Consider the following 17,983-nt stretch of genomic DNA (forward strand, 5'->3'; position numbering starts at 1 on the left):
GAAAATGTCCTTAGGCTTCTTTCAGTCAAAAACTAAATACAGTTGGCTGCTTACATATTAGTTAGTGTTTAAAATATCGGTATTTTTCACACTGTTTATTGGTGAAGAGTTCGTGTATATGAATATATTTTGTTTTGTTTTTCTTTCAATCTATATTTTTGCGTATGAACCATCTGAGTTATGACTTTTTACCACATCTAAGGTGAAGGTGGGTTCACTCCTCCGCGGTGTGGTCGTTCCTTTCCCCTCCACGAACCGCGGCTCCTCCTGGAGGGGCGGGGTTTATATAAGAAAAGAGGTTTGTTGAAGTGGGGCACAAAAAAAAGGACGACTCACCACCAGGAGAAGCATCTAACGTGCTCGGGTGAGCTCGGGACTCCTCGCTCCTTATCTATTTATTTTAACGTAACCCATATGAATGTTCATTTTTATTACGCTATTCCCACCCGTGTTTTAATCGGTTACATACTCAGCAGGTTGGAACCGTGCGGTTATTAGCTAAAACAAAGCGGACCCTCATAACCGTTTTAGCTAGTCTCCGTCATCGGTAACCGTTTTATTTCTTTAAAAGGGGACACTTTTGGGGGGGCAAATGTTACTCTAAATCATCGGAAACTACATTAAAACGTCAAAACAAGGTGAGTAATGTTGTTTTACCCTACAATTGTCACATTTAGTCGGTCTGCCTGTTTAAAACACAATGTAAACGACAAAAGGGGAGAAGCAAGGAATGCTTGTCTTCGGGGCAAACTTTGGGTGTGGATTAACGATAACTAGCTAGCGGTCGAAAATACAGTTATATTCATTTCCTCAGAGTTCATACAGTACAGTTTTTCAACAGTATGTCATGTGAAATGTTGGTATATTTCAACCTACAACTCAACTATGCCCTCTCAATAAATCTTAATTTGGCTATTGTACAGAAAGTAGGCCATAGGAGAGCCGCTTTATATGACCAAAGAGGGCAGTGTAGGTGATTAAAGCATGTGAAGATAGTATGATTTATAAGTTCTTGATAACTATTAACAATATTTTTAATCATATTAGTCTTCACTTTAAAGTCAGAAGTATCACATAAACTTTTACAGATCTAACTTAGTGTGTAAAACTTTAAACATTTCTTTAATCTTGCTCACAAAGCCGAAGTCTCTGACAGCGTTTAGTTGTCCACTTTTGTATCATTTTCATATTTCTATAGAGATGCAACGATTAGTTGATTACAGAAAATCAATCAGCGACTATTTGATAATCGATCATCATGTTAGTTGTTTTTTTTTTTCAAATCGAAAGTGCCCAACAGTTGCTGGTTCCAGCTTTGCAGATGTGAGGATTTGATGCTTGTCTTTGTCATACATGATATCTTTGAGTGTTGGACTGTTGGTCAGACAGACTAATCCTTACTTCAGAAGTCATATACCTCTGGGAAAAACATGAATAAAGAAGAAAACCAAACAACATCCCTTTTTGTAAACCAAAGTTACAAATATTTGGGTGAAGTGAAACTTGGAAACACTCTGAAACAAACCACAGCTGGACCCTGCTACATTATGAACTGTATAAACTGTGGCTAAAGATACAGTAAGACCAAGAGTCTTTAAGCAAGCCAGATCGGTTAACCAGAATATAAAGTGTCTTGCTAAGCCTTGTCCACAGCTCTAATTCAGGACTTTTGACTGTGCAGTAGTTGGACAAGATTGGTCTTGCCTGCCTTATTCACTTCCTGTAAAGGCTCTGTTGCCTGAGGGGGTGTTTTTTTTCCTCCCCTGTGAATCTCAAGCAGAGGCTTGATTTTTTTTGGACTGAGTTAAACTAGTAATCTATGTTGCCCAACTTCTTGCTGCAAGACCTTATTTAGTGACATGGGAATAAAATGTCTTGGGTTAATTACAAGCCTGGAAGGACTTAAAGATGGCATCGTAATGACATAGCAACAGTGCTGTATCGAGGTGTGAAAACACATATGTTTTTGATCTTGTGCACACAATATACACCAGGCCTGGTAGTTATAAACATGAGGGGAAGACATGTCTGTAGAGCAGAGCAGGCTCCATGTAGATCACTGAGTCACTTCCCTTGGTTACATTGTTGTGATGTTTAAACACAGTGACCGGTGCTTGTCTGGGAGCTAGGAGTGTCTGGGACAGTTTCAAGGGTCATATAGCATTACTCAACACCAGGGCCTTACTCCAACATATCAGATATGAGTCATGGGTGACCGCTCATCCGGGGATGGCCGGGCGAAGCATGTGGGAGTGGGATATATTTGAGGCTATGTGATCATGGTTCAAACATTGCCCCTCTATCCCTTGTATGGAAGTCTTAGTCTGTGGTAAAATGTTAGAAGTCGCAGCAGAGAAAGAGGAAGCTTCAAACTGGTTGAGATGCTGAAAGAAAGCAGCATTATAGGCATTTGGGGGCTAAATTGCCAAATTGATATGGCAAACTTGTTTGTAAATAGTTGCTCATTTTCACATCCAGCAGTCATGGAGCAACATTTTCATTCATATGCAGTTGTGTCACTGGCCACCGGATGAATCTGTGTCCATTATTTACACTTTTGTTAGCTCTGCCTTGGGTGTCTACAAACTCCTGAGGGACATAAAGCTCTTTAGCTGCTAAATGCTCCCCTATGTTCACCTGCTAGTCTCTAACTGTGTCCGTTTGCTGTTTGCTGATTTGCAAGTAATGGACAGTGGGATTTTTAGAGCTGTGTCATTGAAAAAAGCTGCCTGCTGTAGCCAAGAACTATGCCATCAGAGCAGTGAGAGTAAACTGAAACTGTACAGTTGTAGTCTGGACAGCTAAGCAATGAGCTGAATCTCTGTATAGTCAAGGATAGCTGCAGATTTAGGTTCATCTTTATGAGCGACGCACATGTGAAATTGCCACTTTGTGTCCACATATTGATATAAAAATATACTTTATAGCTATTTTAAAGACATATTTTTGCAGAAGTACAAATGTTCCTGGTTCCTAGAAAAGAGGCATAAATTATAAACAAGAGCAATAACAATGAGGGACAGACTAAAATCTATCCATTATGCCAAAATAGGCATCATACTCACTCTACATCAAACTGACAGAATAAACTCAGGGTGAAGTCATGGAGAAATGGAAAAAGCAGCCCATATTTCAGTGACGTAGTTTTTCAAAGACACAGTATGGAGCTAGTTAAGCTGGAATGCGTTATCTCATCTCTCTGAGGAAGGCTGCAGGATCGGGATCTCCTCCATATGACAGAAAAACCCCAGGTCTTTCAGTTCATTCTGCAATGTAAAAATAATACAGCTTACTGGATTTAACTCTTCAGTCTTTTACACCAGCTGAGTACATAACACATTATGTACTCAGAAGTTCAAAATGTGAGCATCTGATTGAACACATTCCATTTTTCAAACACGTTTTTCTAAAAAACGTAGATAAAGAAACAGTCTTCACCTGTGAACTCTCATCTAGTCTGACAGGCCTCTAAGTTCAGTAACAAGCCTCATGGCAGATGTGAGCTGGATAAAGCAGGTATTCCTGTTTGTAGGTTGGGTTTCCTTCAAACATGCTGTGCTGGCAGTAGGAAGTGGGGTCTTCCTGATCATTCAAAGGCCTGTTGGGAGAAAACTGTGCGTGGGTGTGGTTTAATTAATGAAATGGATTCAGAGTCATGCTGAGTTGTTTGGGGACTTAATGGACTGAGAGTGGACTGTGACTTCCAGCAGCAGGTGGGGGTCGGCTGGCCGACTGGGTGGCAAACAGAGCTGGGGGGGATGGGCACCAACTCATTTTGTGGACTACAAGATGACCCACCCAGCATGAACAATGCTGACTTGTGTCGAGCACCACCTTTCACTTTTGCATGTTTCTCACAAAAGGTCTTGGCGTTAGCGTGCAACATTCAGCATTTTGATTGTACCAGGATGCATTATGTGACACATCTAGGACACACAAAACTAACAAAATTGTGTATTGTTCATGTAGCTGTTCAATATGGCAGTGGTCAGGTTTACATTGTGATTTGTGTTTTACATTACATAGATTGGACCCAGTCCATTAACAAAGTGCATAAAAACAATGTAAAAATGTTGGAGAAGAAAAAAAAAAAAGCCAAATGACCTCAGATAACTAGTTTAATATCTGTACTCCAGTTTCTCATTAATTATCGCCCTACATACACACAGTGTCACTGTATAATTCAGTTTGCTACGGTTATTTAAAGAAAGCGAAGTGGCTATATCTAACATCACAGCATGTGATTAAAATGATGAGACAAATTCAAACAAAGCCCAATGAGAGATTAATAGTGGAAATACTGTAAGTAACACCAGCTGGAGTTGTGGTAGCTTTTGCAATCAGCTTGCATTGTTTACTTCCAGTTATGTCTGATGTGTGCACAAAGAGCTTTAGCATTGGCTGTTAGTTTTTATATGTGCATCCAGGAATGTAGTTAGTTGTTTTAACTGCTTGTTTACTGACTGGTGTGTTTAAATGTCCACTTCAACTAAAAATCAAGTAACAGACATTTTGAGATCATCAAAATGGTTTGGATACTGCTGTCATTTTTTGTCTACGTGTGTTCAGGGGGAGCTGTGCATCAGCAAAACATGTTCTTCAGGAAACACTTTCTGTAGTTGCTCTTGTGTAGCGGACATTTGTCAGATAGGGGCGAGGGTAGAGGTGTAGAAATGGCATATTTTAAAGATTATAGTATATTTTAGCATATTTATGTATGTATCATGTTTATCGTCGTACAGTTTTGTAAAGAAACCTGACATGGTCATTTGAAGTAAATTTTTTTGTGAGTACTTCACAGATACCATAAACTCAGCCATACTGAGAAACATTATTGTGCTTAGTTATTGAAATGTGGTCATCCACAGTCTAAACATGAACCCTGTTGAGGATTACTAAACATTCACAGATGTGCTCTGCTCCACCTTTAGACAACACCAGTCTTGTCTGTTTTAAAGGTGTATGAGCCACAGCAACGAGTCACAGATGGGTCGGGCAGAGCTTATAAATTTAATTTGCTCTAAATCAGATAATACACGTCTTTCACTGGAACGACACCCACATACGAACTACATATTCACATTCAGACCACCAGTTAATGACCCCTTTGTTCCTTGCCATTCCCAGCTTAGAACATTTCTGTGGAAGAATATATCTAACAGACATAAAAACCAAATAGACCTTATTGTGCCAAATTGTCAGTGAGTGGCCCCATCAAGAGGAACTCTCCTGCTTCAGACTTCGCACAGTGAGTTTCCCCTGTTAATAACGGCCGACAACGCACTGCACCACCTTTAGTGAACACAGGAAGGGGTAAACAAAGAAGTAGTGGTGACACATGTCTCTGTGGTCTGAGTCAAAGTCCTCATGTTCACCTCCTGTTTTAAGTCTGACTGAATCGGAACCTGACTTGGGAAAACCCCAGATCTCTGTAAGTGAAAGGATAATCCTTTTAACATGACTTTGAACACAGTGGGTCAAGAAAGACCATGTTTATGAGGATTTTTTTCTTTTTGATGAACCCTAATCTACCTTAATGGATATAAGTGGAGCGAATAAATTATTAGCAACACCTACCAACACAACTTGTGCTGCTCTGATTTAACCATGAATCAGTTGTTGCTGATGTGCAGCATTGTCTACAATAGCCTGATACAACCAGAAATGTTAAAGGGATAGCTACCTCGTCATTAAAAAGTCTAATGGTTGACAAATTACCATCATCTCATGAGTAGTCGTATCGTTGAACTCTTATTCAAAGTCATCATTTATACACATTATCAAGCAAAGCCGTCATAAAGGAGGGTTTCCTTAATGGCAATATAGCAGGATCTCAGTTTAAAAGGGGCTGATGAATGCTACTGAAATTGCAGTTTGCCAGTTATATTGATACTAATGACTTAATCCCTCAAACATCTATTCCATATTTTCCATCAGATGTTAGAATTGTGTCTCTCATTTACCACAGAAAAGTCACGGGAATGCCACAATAAAGTAGGCGGAGATGTCGCACAGGGAGTCGATTCTTTGTAGGACAGCTAGACGTGTGCACAGAGGAATGCTTTCTGTGAATTTACATGAGAGAGAGAGCACAACTGTGGTCCCTGAGGCGTACTTTCAGACTGCAGATTGAATCAAAACACCTCTGACCTGTCTGAAGCTGATGGCAGGCAGTGGAGTATAACAACGAGCACGATGGAGGATTGAGTTTCAGTCGGCTCTTCCTAGCAGCTGTTGGAAGACATTCTTGATAATATATTTGTCTGGGACCGTGCATGACTCCCACAGCTTGTGTTGAAAGCCTGGCTGTTATTATTATTATTGGCTAGTATTAGTTTTTAGGAAGCAGGTACTGTTTGGCCATCCAAGCCACTCCACAGAAAAGCTTGGAAAAAGAAGACACAAGATTGAGTTGTTTGTTGCTGTTGATTTTGACATGTTGTGAATCAGCTTTGACATACTCACAGTACTGCGGCCCACCAGGATTTGTCCCAGTATGCCTGGCGGCCAGTCCAACTTGAACGATGAAATACACGAATCTACAACGTAAGAGGATGGCGTCTCTGAGGCCAGAACACACTGCTTTGTATAAATATTTTAAGAGCCTGATGTTGCTAGAGTTTCAAGTTGTTATTAAAGTTTCTCTCATCAGTATTCATCACATTCATATTCCATTTTCTGTTTGGAGTTGTTTTTTTGGCCCAACGATTCAGTGAAGTGAAGAATCTGAGTGAACGTAGCTTGAGCAGGAATCTGAACACACACACAGCAGCATTTGTGATATCTATTAATCCGAGGAACAGTTATTTATCTGTCTATTGACTCACCGATATATCAACTAGATATTTCACATCCAGATTCAAATCATTAATCTGCGAAGGTTGGGAGTTTTAATTTGTGATACCACCTTTAGTCAGAAGAAAGACATCTGGTGTATTATCAGTGTCACAGTCGCTCTTTGTGATTCTAACTGACAGTGTTTGCAAAGGTTTGCTTACTGCAGCTGTATACCTTAATATTTGGCTTTAACTCTCACTTAGCAACACCTTGCTTTGTGTTACTACAGTCACACATCCATATTTGAGAAATGCCTGGCAAACACCTCCATCTTAGTTACTGTAATGGAATGATTGGAGCAGCTCTGGTTACTGTTAACAGAGGTTGAATTGTAAATGAAAAATTGTGACGTTAACATTCAGCACTGTGAACACAAAGTGTATGCCACCTCTTTCCTCTCCAGTCTGACCATACAAAGTCATGATTCGACACAGTTTACTCCTGTTATTCTAAATATTAGGCTCTCAGGTCTGTCATCGAGAATCCTCATAGGCCATAGTTTCTGCTTGACGATATTAGAGGTAGGTTCAAAAAGATGGATGAGTAGAGTAAGACCTGTAAAATGAAAAGTAAGCAAAGGGGGCAATGAGGTAACAAATTTTCAACTTTTTTTTTTTTTTGTAACACTTTGGTCATCAGATCTGAATTGTATTAACATGCTCTTTCCCAGTTTTGTTGCTTTTTCAGACTCGGATTCAATATCTTCCCTCTAGTAATATTTAGATTGTGAGCCAGGAAGTGACATGGCTTCATATGTGTAGTCAGCTGATTTTATTCTCAACTGATATGTGGTGTAGATAAAGAACACTAACTGTGTGCTTCATAGTTTGAATAAAAAACAGAACATTAATGAGATACAACTGGTAGATGTAGCTGTAAAGCTATTTAAATAATCAATAATGTTTTCAAACCAACATGCGATATTTTATATATTTGAGGATTTGATGCTTTTCTTTGTCTTGTATGATAGTAAACTGAATATTTTGTCTGACATTTTATAAACAAAATGATGAACATGGTATCTAGTAGTATTTTTGTGAATGTTCTTGTTGGAAAAAGGGTATGGAAGGAGTTGGAGCTACTTTAGCACAAATTAAATTCTGAGCCTACAGGCAGATGAGGACATATCAGTGCTTCCCCTACCATTGGCCTGGGTGGGGCGGGCCTTCGCCCCAAAGCAATGCACTAAATATATTCAGAAACTGCTTGGATAATCAACATGTGATTAGCATTATTTGAAGTTCCTCTTTAGCTCATTGCAAAAGATGTTAAGCAAAATCTTTTACTTTTTGTAAAAGGTAATGCAGTAATTCCTTGTCCAATGCATGAAAGAGAAAATTGGTTAGAAATGCTACCGTAGTAATTTACCACATACCAGTTGGGCCTTCCTTCATGATGCTTCACAGTTATAAGGAGCAGTTTTACCACAGTCTGTTATGGATTAGGTGCCTTCTGTCTGTCTACTTGAGGTTCCTCTCAGCTCTTATCAGCTGTGACCTTCGCGCCCGCCATTTCTTTTGAACCAGTGACATCCTCTCCAGCGGTCAGTCTCTCATTCAGATATGACTGTTCAGCTGCTGTTTTGAAGTTTTGAAGGTGGCAGTGACATTTCACTCAAGCTGGACTCATCATTCAATTAACAAAAGATATGAATTCAGTTAAAAGACATTATCCCCTGTTTAGTCTTTTTAATCATGTACCAGTAACTTGTACCATTTAACAAAGTCACTGATATAGATATAAAAAACAGGTTAAGAAAGGGTTTTAAGATAGTCGAGGTGTAGATTAATGCAACAAACAAGCCTGTTTTCAAAGTTAACACGCACCAGGATCATAACCGGAAATGCCAATGCCTCTGCCTGGCATTTCTAGGCGGGACACAGGCATTGAAGACCCCAAATGCCTCCCAATCTGTCAGCTCTTTGCAATTTGCAGCCCTGTGCACGACGAACCCCAGAGCAGTAAACAAAGCTGCTCTTCAGGAATGTTGGGGAGGAGCCTTAATAGTGTAGAAAGTCTTTAAAGTTGGTGTTGGTTTGAATTTTCTCACTTATCTTGCTGGGTATGTTGCGTGTTGAATGTTTTGTCCATCTTGGCAACCAGTTCTCATTTGTGTCTGGTTAGGGTTAGTGTGTATGTTTAAAAGGGCTATTGATGAACAGAAATATTACTGAAAATAATTTGTCTCTAGCTAGACGTTAGAGGCCCCATAACAAGGGAAACAAAAATCACATTGTGCTCCTCTGTTTTTGTTAGATGTCAGACTCTGTCCCCCATTATTCTCCATGTCGTCAACAATTTTGTCTGACAATCATCATGTTTATCTGTCCCCCCCAGAGTACTATGATAACTATCACTAAAGTGCTGAGAGGAAACTTGCAGTTAGGTTTGTCTTTAGGCCTCATTTCACAGGATGTGGTTGTTTTGATGCCTGTACTCTCTGACCCACACTGCACTGCAGCAAACATATTGCACTTTTTCACTGAGCATCCACTGAAGAACACAGTCACTGGTTTTACCTCTACAACACTCATAGTTAACTGTGAAAATATCCTTTTCTTGTGTAGCATGAATATAAATGTCCCTTTATCAACAGAAACTTTTACAAGTTCCTGAATTAGCTTAATATCTATCAAGGATAGACTATTTAGGGACACAGATGTTGACTCAGCTACTGTCAACATTGCCTGATTTCCTATGTGTATGGTACCCGGGGCCCACACACACAAGTTGGTCTGAGTTTCTAAGTTTGAGGATAGGCAGACAGTACAGGCACTGTGTCACTGGGGTTTAATGGAGTTTCAGGAGGAGGTATGAAACAGCCTGACCAAATATGGGAACAAACACATTCACGTGAACACACCTACCGCACTAACGCACCTCTTGTCTGTTGTGTCTGATATGGAGTTGTGACCTTAGCTGGAGGCTTTTTCGGCAGAAAACTTGTTAAGTAAAAGTTCTGATTCACCACCAAGAGTATTTTCAAGTTGCTGTCACGCTAACAATCTTTATCCACTTTGGAGGTTTGTGTCTTTCCTTATTTTTATTTTTTGTGTTCAGTGTGGTAAAGAGGCATCAATGCTCAATGAACCAGAGTTATTTCTTCCTAGTTTATATTCTTTAATGTGGCAGCCTAAATGAGAAATTAAAGCTGTTGCTGCTGCTCTGTTATAGTCATTACATGTCTGCTGTTAGACTCATTATGAGTAACACTGGTGAAGACCAAACATCGCAAGTGTAAATGTGACTGTTCTCTCCTTTACGCAACATTTTTTAGTAAATCTGTTCAAGCCTGTCATCCTCCGTCTCTTTCTTGTCGACTCTTAGCTGATAAGACCTGGTGAGATAACGAGCCACTTTTTACATAAGCATGCAACAGCAGGACAGCTACCAAGCTGCAGTGAAAACAAGTATGTAGTAAGTATGGAGGGTCGTGGAAGTGTGGATGAACTGGCAGCTGACGCCAGCTGAGTGTGGGGACATCATTCCTCCACATTTGGAAGAGGCAAAATGAGTAACTCAACCCACTGCTGCCTATTGGTAGCTGACGTAATTCACCGCAACCTGAAGTCTGCTTTTATTGAGAACATTTTCAAGGGAGAATTGTTGTGTTAATGGTATACTTGGTAATAGTAGGTTTCTCAAGTGTTTAATAACTTAATGTTGGCCAACTTAAAATGTGCATAGTGCAGCTGTATTACATATCGACACCCTCTTAAAATAATAAACCTGGTATAAAAAGACGATTTTACAGTAAGCAGTGTTTTTCATACAGAGGCTCTACTTGGGCAGCCCACCCAGGTTGATAAAATCACTCAGTTTCAACTTTTCAAATGAACTAATTTTTGGACACACACCTATCTGAGTTTTGTGTGCAGCAGCAGCTGAGTGAAGACTAGAGGCTTCTCTGTGTTTAGCCGTCTAGTTATCCTCTGAGGATAGCCTGTATGTGAGGTGTTTAGGGAAAATCTGTAATTTGTAGCTATAGAAAATAACCAGGGTTACACCCTCCCCTCTCTAAACTGCATGAGTCTCTGCATGTACATCCGCCAGTAAAAGTAAAATCTCCTACTGTGGGAAACACTGCAGTTAGTGTGATAGGTGAAGGTGCAAAAAAAGCCTCAACCTTTTCCTGTGTTGGCACACGTGGTGATTATGTGATCACGCTTTGAAATGCTGTGTTACTATGAAGCACTTTGGCTGTTAGCTTTCTTGACTATACTACACATTCCTTTTACATCTGCATACAAAATGTACAGGTTCTCTCTTGTGTGTAGGTTCTCTTAGAAGAAAACACTGCCATGTTAGACGATCTGTGCATTCTCTCTACTCTTGAACACGTGTGTACCTTTCAGGCTTCAAATGTAGATCTGTTTGTTTCATCCAGCACTGAGTTTTTTTTGTTGTTTTTTTTCTTGTTACAGATGGATCTGCGTTTACTGTTAATAGCATCATTATCAGCGGTCCTTGGTGGCAGCTGGGCACAGCCAGGTAAGAACACAGATATGGTGTAAATTTGTTTAGATTTTTTTCTGTCTTTCTTATCTTAACTGTTAAATATTAGCTAATTCATAGTGTAGCATCCGTTAATGGTCACACTAGTGCAACACAGTTACCATGGTATTCAGTGTTAAACTTTGGACGTCTGTTGATTTGACATGTTTTGATCTGTCCATTGACTTTCTCTGTGGATTAGAGAAATTTATGTTTTAGACAAGTGTCTGGTTTTAAGTGCACAATGCAGTACAGTGATAGAATGAACTAAAACTTCCTTGCTTTCTTCCATTTTTTTACTTGCCAAATGTTGTATTTCTTCATAGTTTTATGGCTCTGTGGGTGAAGTCATTTGTTGGTGAACTGCCTTGAGCTTTTCTCAGCATGACTCAGTTTTCTTAAATGGGAAGAGGTTGTGTGTTGCAGCCAAAAACTGAAGCTGGTTTGAGTTAGTGAACCAATGGAAACTCTGTTTTGTCATCTTGGCTAAAAGGAACTTGTGTTGTCTCTTTCAGAGGGGAGCATATGCATCAAAGCAAACGCACAGTCATGTGGGGAATGCATTCAGGTCGCCGAGACATGTGGATGGTGCTCAGATGAGGTGAGTTGAATCAGTAAAGCTGCCACTAAACAATTTTATCATGTGAATGAAACCTTATCTAGAAGATCTTAAACTGTGGGTGCAGTACTGTCAGAGTTTCCTATGTGGTCTGTGTGACAGTGTTGCCAAATGCACACAGCTGGTTGTCAATATATTATTCATGAAACGCTACAATCTTTAATGAATCTAAAGAATCATATTTAATAATGTCATCTTTGACAGTCAAAACAAATCTGTGTAGAAGAGACTACTGTTTGATCAATTTAAAACAAACATAATCCAGAGATACTTTTTAGGTTTAGGTAACAAATGGGTTTTTATTGATAATTTTAAAAATGAGGTTAGGTTCACAAATTAAGAAAATATTTCCTTGTTCCCTCAAATTATTTTCTGTCATCTGTACTGTATGTACACGAAAATAAATATACATGTACAGAAACCAAACCTAATTCAATTAGTATGTACACAAATGCAGAGTAGCATTAGAGAGTTAAGAGATTAAAGAGACTTGTTCTCTCTTTCTGTTCGACCAAAGACAAGTAACCACAACCACTCCATTAATTGTAAACATGAGTTCTGCTGATGCTTGTCTCACAGTGGAAACTTTGGCTGAATGATCCTGTTTAATTAGATGTTTTCTGGACCCAAGACAAATATACATGCTGTGGCAGCAGCACACGACTGAGTGAACAGACCGCAGTACAGGAAAATACTGACTTAGAACAGCATGAACATGAGGTGAAAATTAAGTTTGTTCACTCCTTCACAGCTGGGATATATCTATAGCCTACAGGACAAATTGATGACACATGCTATAGAATTTTATATAATGCTGTGTATCAAATATTTGAAATTTGAAATTCTACATGAAATTAATTGCATTGTGGGGAACACCATGTTTTCATTCTGCAGGAACATGAGGTTAATGTAAATCAGTGGAACAAGGCAGATATTGGAGTCATTCATACATGGAAACCCTGCTCGATTATTATAACAGAAACAAAGCTTTGTAATACAGTGGTTTACTGCAGTTGTGTAGATGCAAGTTGACACACAGTGTGGCTGAGGAGCTCACATGGCACCATGTGAAATTTAGTCAATGGTCATTAGCTCATAATAACAGGCCTGTTTTGTTCAAATTAGTGTTTTTTCTGAATTTTAAAGCTGTCTTTTAGTAAAGTAAAACCGATATCTGAGGGTATTAAACTCTATTGTTCGTAAGTGAAATGTGCAGTGAATCCTTCAACCTGTTTTGCTGTCATATCTACATCGCTAATGGTTTATGGTTTACCTCCAGTAGTCATCCCCAAAATATCACCTCAATGTATTATCATAGACTGTATCAATTAACTTATTTGTCCAAAATAGCAGGATTTGGCCTTGTGAATCATCACACTCTAAAACTATTCACCAAGGTCAGTCTCATGGTGAATAATTAAAAACATCTCCCAGGGTTGTGTGTTTTCGTTGATTTGTTATGTCAGGACAGAGCCAATGTTAAATCTTGTCTGCAGAATGCTGACTCATATCTACCCCCAGTCATGAAACATGACTGCAAGTATCAGTACAGTTGTGTGGTTTTTTTTTTTTTTTTACAAGGAAAGTGCAGTACATTAGTTTTATCTGAGAGGGCACTTGATGAGCAGCCTTAACTCACACTAAACAGGCTAAACTATAAATCTCCCTCCTTAAGTCACCTCCTCTTATGTACAGTATTTTCATAAAAAATGTGTCTCCCATTTCTGTGGTTTTTAAACTTTTGCATAAACCTTGTCTGATGTGTATGGTGAGATACAGGGGAGAAAAAAAAAATGCCCACTGTGGGTCATGTGGTTTTGAAATAATTAGGTCAAAACATTATTTTTGTTTTGACTGAGTTCATTGTCTCAAGTTCTCCTCCACTATGCCTTGTGGGATATCATGTGCATCCAATCTATATTCTTAGCCAGGCCTCAGAGTCATCTGTTTCTATTTGTCTCCTGCTTTGTATGAACAATGGCCTAAAAAAATAAAGTTTAAGGCAGTTTGTGTAAAATGGATTGATTTGCAGAGGCCTCATTGGTTGAAAAAGTACTGACTTTATCTTAGATTCTTTTAGATACTCTGCCATCTGAAAGAATCCTGAAAATTGTATCTGCAGTATTCATACCCTAGAGATCAGTGATTTTCTTAGGTAAGCTGAAGCACAACTTTTACTTTTGGCATCACAATGTTCTTCCTACAAAATCTTAACTGAATGAGGCTGTGAACCTATAAAGTGACATCAATATTTTATGTAAAGTCCTGTTGTAATGTGTTTGTCAGTATGTATTGCGTTAGTGTGTTACTAACTTGTCAACATGTTTCGTCATGTTAATCACACAGAGACAAATTCCTGTACATTTACAGGACCTTTCCAGATGTTTCTGCACATAAATCGTTAAAAGAAATTTAGAAATTTTTATCAGTTGGTGAAGACATTCAAGTTAAAAACGTCTTTTGATACTTAAAAGAACATGACACAGATTAGATCCCTGCAACAGCAAGGTTTCCATCTCACAACAAAACTTAAGCTGGAGGAGCAATATTTAAGAAATTACATATTAGTACAAAGTTCACTTAAAAGGATCCACGTAACGGGGCGTTGTGTGGCATAGTGGTCTAAGCAGGCGCCCCATGTGTAGAGGCTACAGTCCTCGCTGCAGTTGGCCCCGGTTTGAATCCCACATCGGACGGCCCTTCGCTGCATGTCATTCCCCCTCTCTGCCACCCCGTTTCCTGTCTCTCTCCACTATACTGTCAAATAAAGGCATAAAAAGCCCAAAAAATATACTTAAAAAAAAAAAAAAAAGATCCACATAACAACCTCTTCTTTGCTAATTTGCAGAATTTCCTCACTGTGGGTGAATCCAAGTCAGCCCGCTGTGATGATCTGGAGTCCCTGAAGAATAGAAATTGTGACGTGACCAAAATTGAGAACCCACGTGGAAGCATTACCACTGACAAGAACAAGCCTGTCACCAACCGCAAGAAGGACATGGCTGAGAAGCTGAAGCCTGAGCAGATCACCCAGATCCAGCCCCAGAAACTCACACTGACACTTAGATCTGGTAAATAAAAATAGCCAAATCTTCTAACGCTTTGCCAGAGCAGGAGAAGAGTCTGACTGAAACTGCTGTTTAATTGAGTATATATTTTTGTAGTTAACCAGTATCAGGGCAAAGCAGTCTAAGTCAGCCTTCCATCAGCTCCAGAGCAAAATTGGAAGTCATTATCTCTGTGTGAAATGTTCTTTGAAAAAGACTAGATTAATGCAGCCAGTTTTATCAATGCTGTATGTATACAAGTCCATAGAATTAGTCTTGGCACTAATTACAGATAAAAAGTAAGATTTCTTATTGTAACAGAAGGCTTTAAAAATTCCTTCATACCTGCTCCTTCAAAATTATTAATTACCAATGACTCGTTCTGTTGTCCATCTCAGACTGGGCTGGTGTAGCAGTAACTGTTAACAGTGAGGCACAAGTGCAGGTTTTAGAGTAGTACTTTAGCTGTGGTCACATTGCATAATCTTGCATTAAATTTTGTTTAAATTTTCATTTTTTTGTCTTTAAGGTGAGCCCCAGACTTTCGAGCTGAAGTTCAAGCGTGCTGAGGACTACCCCATCGACTTGTATTACCTTATGGACCTCTCCTTCTCAATGAAAGACGATTTGGAAAACGTCAAGAACCTTGGCACTGACCTCATGAGGGAAATGCAGGAGATCACCTCAGACTTCAGAATTGGTTAGGAAAACTTTCCCTCCCAATAAAGGAATAATAAACAACAGAAAAGCTGTGGTGTTAGAAATACTTTGTAAAATCCTGAATAAAATACATTCTCCTTTTTCTCACCAACCCTTCAGGTTTCGGGTCCTTTGTGGAGAAGACTGTCATGCCTTACATCAGCACCACACCAGCCAGGCTCATCAACCCCTGCACAGGGAACCAGAACTGTACCAGCCCCTTCAGCTATAAGAACGTCCTGAAGCTGACAGAAAACGGAGATGAGTTTAATCGGCTGGTCAGTCAGCAGCAGATCTCAGGAAACCTCGACTCTCCGGAGGGGGGCTTCGATGCCATCATGCAGGTGGCGGTCTGTGAGGTGAGAAGGGGCAAGATGCAATAGTGTGTTTTTAGTGGTTGCTTCTCCTGTCAGCAATCAGTAGAGGCTTATTTTACCTTTGCCCTGTATCTAGACAAGAGTGTAAAATACTAATGAGGAACTCTGTTTGTCCCAACCTTCCCAGGAACATATCGGCTGGAGGAATGTGACTCGCCTGCTGGTGTTTTCCACTGATGCTGGTTTCCACTTTGCTGGAGACGGCAAACTGGGTGGCATTGTCCTGCCCAACGATGGGAAGTGTCATCTGGAGAACAACATGTACACTATGAGCCACTACTATGTATGTAGCTTATCATTTATTCAATACGCATAATGTTTCCAGTAAGAGTTGAAAGAGCATGTGAGATAAGCATGATCCTCTTACTAATGGTCTCAATTTTCTATTGATGTTAAGAGCTGTCTCTAGCCAGACCTACTCTTTACCACACAGTTCTTCTGTTATTAATATAAATGTGTGTGTGTTTCAGGACTACCCCTCCATCGCCCATTTGGTCCAGAAACTGAGTGACCACAACATCCAGACCATCTTTGCCGTCACTGAGGAATTCCAGCCTGTTTACAAGGTAAACTTAGTTCTCTGTACATTGTACTTGTAAAAAGGAGTTTTTATTTAATTTTTGTCATATAATTCAAAAGTAATGTGCACATTTAAAATGTCTTCTTTGTATTGTTACTGTTTACAGGAGTTGAAAAATCTTATTCCTAAGTCAGCTGTTGGCACGCTGTCCTCCAACTCCAGCAATGTGATCAAACTTATTATTGATGCCTACAATGTGAGTCAAACTGCAAAGTCTTCACATGATGTCTGACTGATTTAGTTTATATTAATACTTATTTTTGCACACACATTTTTTGACTTGATGCTGTGGAAAACTGCCCTTCCTCCCTTTTCCTTGCTAAATAAAGATGACATTGAAACTCCACTAGAGTACTTGCAAGTTTTGTGCAAAGACTAATAATTTTTCAGTGAAAATGAAAAGTTGAAGGCAGTATCACAATCCCCTCCTGACTTACACACATAATACTTGCACACATTCAGGTTATATGAATGCTGTCCATCTAAACAAATCAGTCAAAGATGACAGTCTGTAGTGAGTATTCAATCTTTTTCAATCTTTCTTCCTCTTTTCTTTTGAACAGTCTTTGTCATCTGAGGTCATTCTGGAAAACGGCAGGCTACCAGAGGGAGTTTCCATCACCTACAAGTCCATCTGTAAGAACGGCGTTGAGGGAACAGGAGAGAACGGCAGGAAGTGTTCCAACATCTCCATTGGAGACGAGGTAGATATAATCATTTTTTTTTGCAATTTGTGTACACAGGGGAAAATAGGAAAAAAAATAGATTCTTAACCCATTTATACCGGATGCTGCGTAGCGCAACATTTGCCCTCCCGCCGGTTGCTGCGTAGCACAGCATTGAGTCTCTTGCCGGCTGCTGCGTAGCGCAACATTGTTGATTCCTCGTCATTTTCATGACGCATGCAGTAGGGTTGCATGGTATACCGGTACCAGTATAGTACCGCGATACTAGAGTTTTGAAAATGGTACTATACCAGCATTTAAAAACAAACGGTACTTTTATTTCATTTTATTGAATGCAAATGAATTGGTAAATTGGAGCCTGTCTCTTTAAGCACAGCGAGGCCAGCGAGTGTGACGTAGTTGCCCGAGCGGATGTAAGCCGCCTCCCACGCGCACTCGCATGTTTAGACTGAGGAGGAGAGAGAAACGAGAAGTCACGTCTTAGACAGACGGAGCGGGTTGAAGAAAATACAGTAGATAGAGATGGCAGCTGCAGAAAAACCCGTACTTGTGGTCAAAATGGGGGCCCGAGGTACGGTGTGGAAATATTTCGGGTTCAAACCGAACGATAAAGGCGAGCCACTGAACCCAGAGGCACCGCAGTG

The 17,983-nt window shown here is 39.7% G+C and overlaps 1 protein-coding gene across 2 annotated transcripts in view; it reads left to right on the forward strand.

Annotated features, from left to right (window-relative positions):
* Positions 1–313: 313 nt before the first annotated feature.
* Positions 314–17,983, forward strand: part of LOC111668415 (integrin beta-1-like) — a 24,587-nt gene continuing 6,917 nt past the window's right edge. For both annotated transcript variants that reach the window (XM_023424474.2, XM_023424475.2), the window contains exons 1-10: positions 314–638; positions 11,262–11,328; positions 11,847–11,932; positions 14,799–15,021; positions 15,527–15,697; positions 15,817–16,055; positions 16,201–16,356; positions 16,544–16,639; positions 16,760–16,849; positions 17,217–17,357. In XM_023424474.2, the coding sequence (XP_023280242.1) occupies positions 11,262–11,328; positions 11,847–11,932; positions 14,799–15,021; positions 15,527–15,697; positions 15,817–16,055; positions 16,201–16,356; positions 16,544–16,639; positions 16,760–16,849; positions 17,217–17,357 (1,269 nt within the window). In that variant the 5' untranslated portion in view covers positions 314–638. The remainder of the gene's footprint in view (positions 639–11,261; positions 11,329–11,846; positions 11,933–14,798; positions 15,022–15,526; positions 15,698–15,816; positions 16,056–16,200; positions 16,357–16,543; positions 16,640–16,759; positions 16,850–17,216; positions 17,358–17,983) is intronic.

Source organism: Seriola lalandi, unplaced genomic scaffold (genome assembly GCF_002814215.2).
Source record: "Seriola lalandi dorsalis isolate HSWRI2012SDOR001 ecotype SW California unplaced genomic scaffold, Sedor1 jcf7180002054736, whole genome shotgun sequence".
NCBI classification, from domain to species: Eukaryota; Metazoa; Chordata; class Actinopteri; order Carangiformes; family Carangidae; genus Seriola; species Seriola lalandi.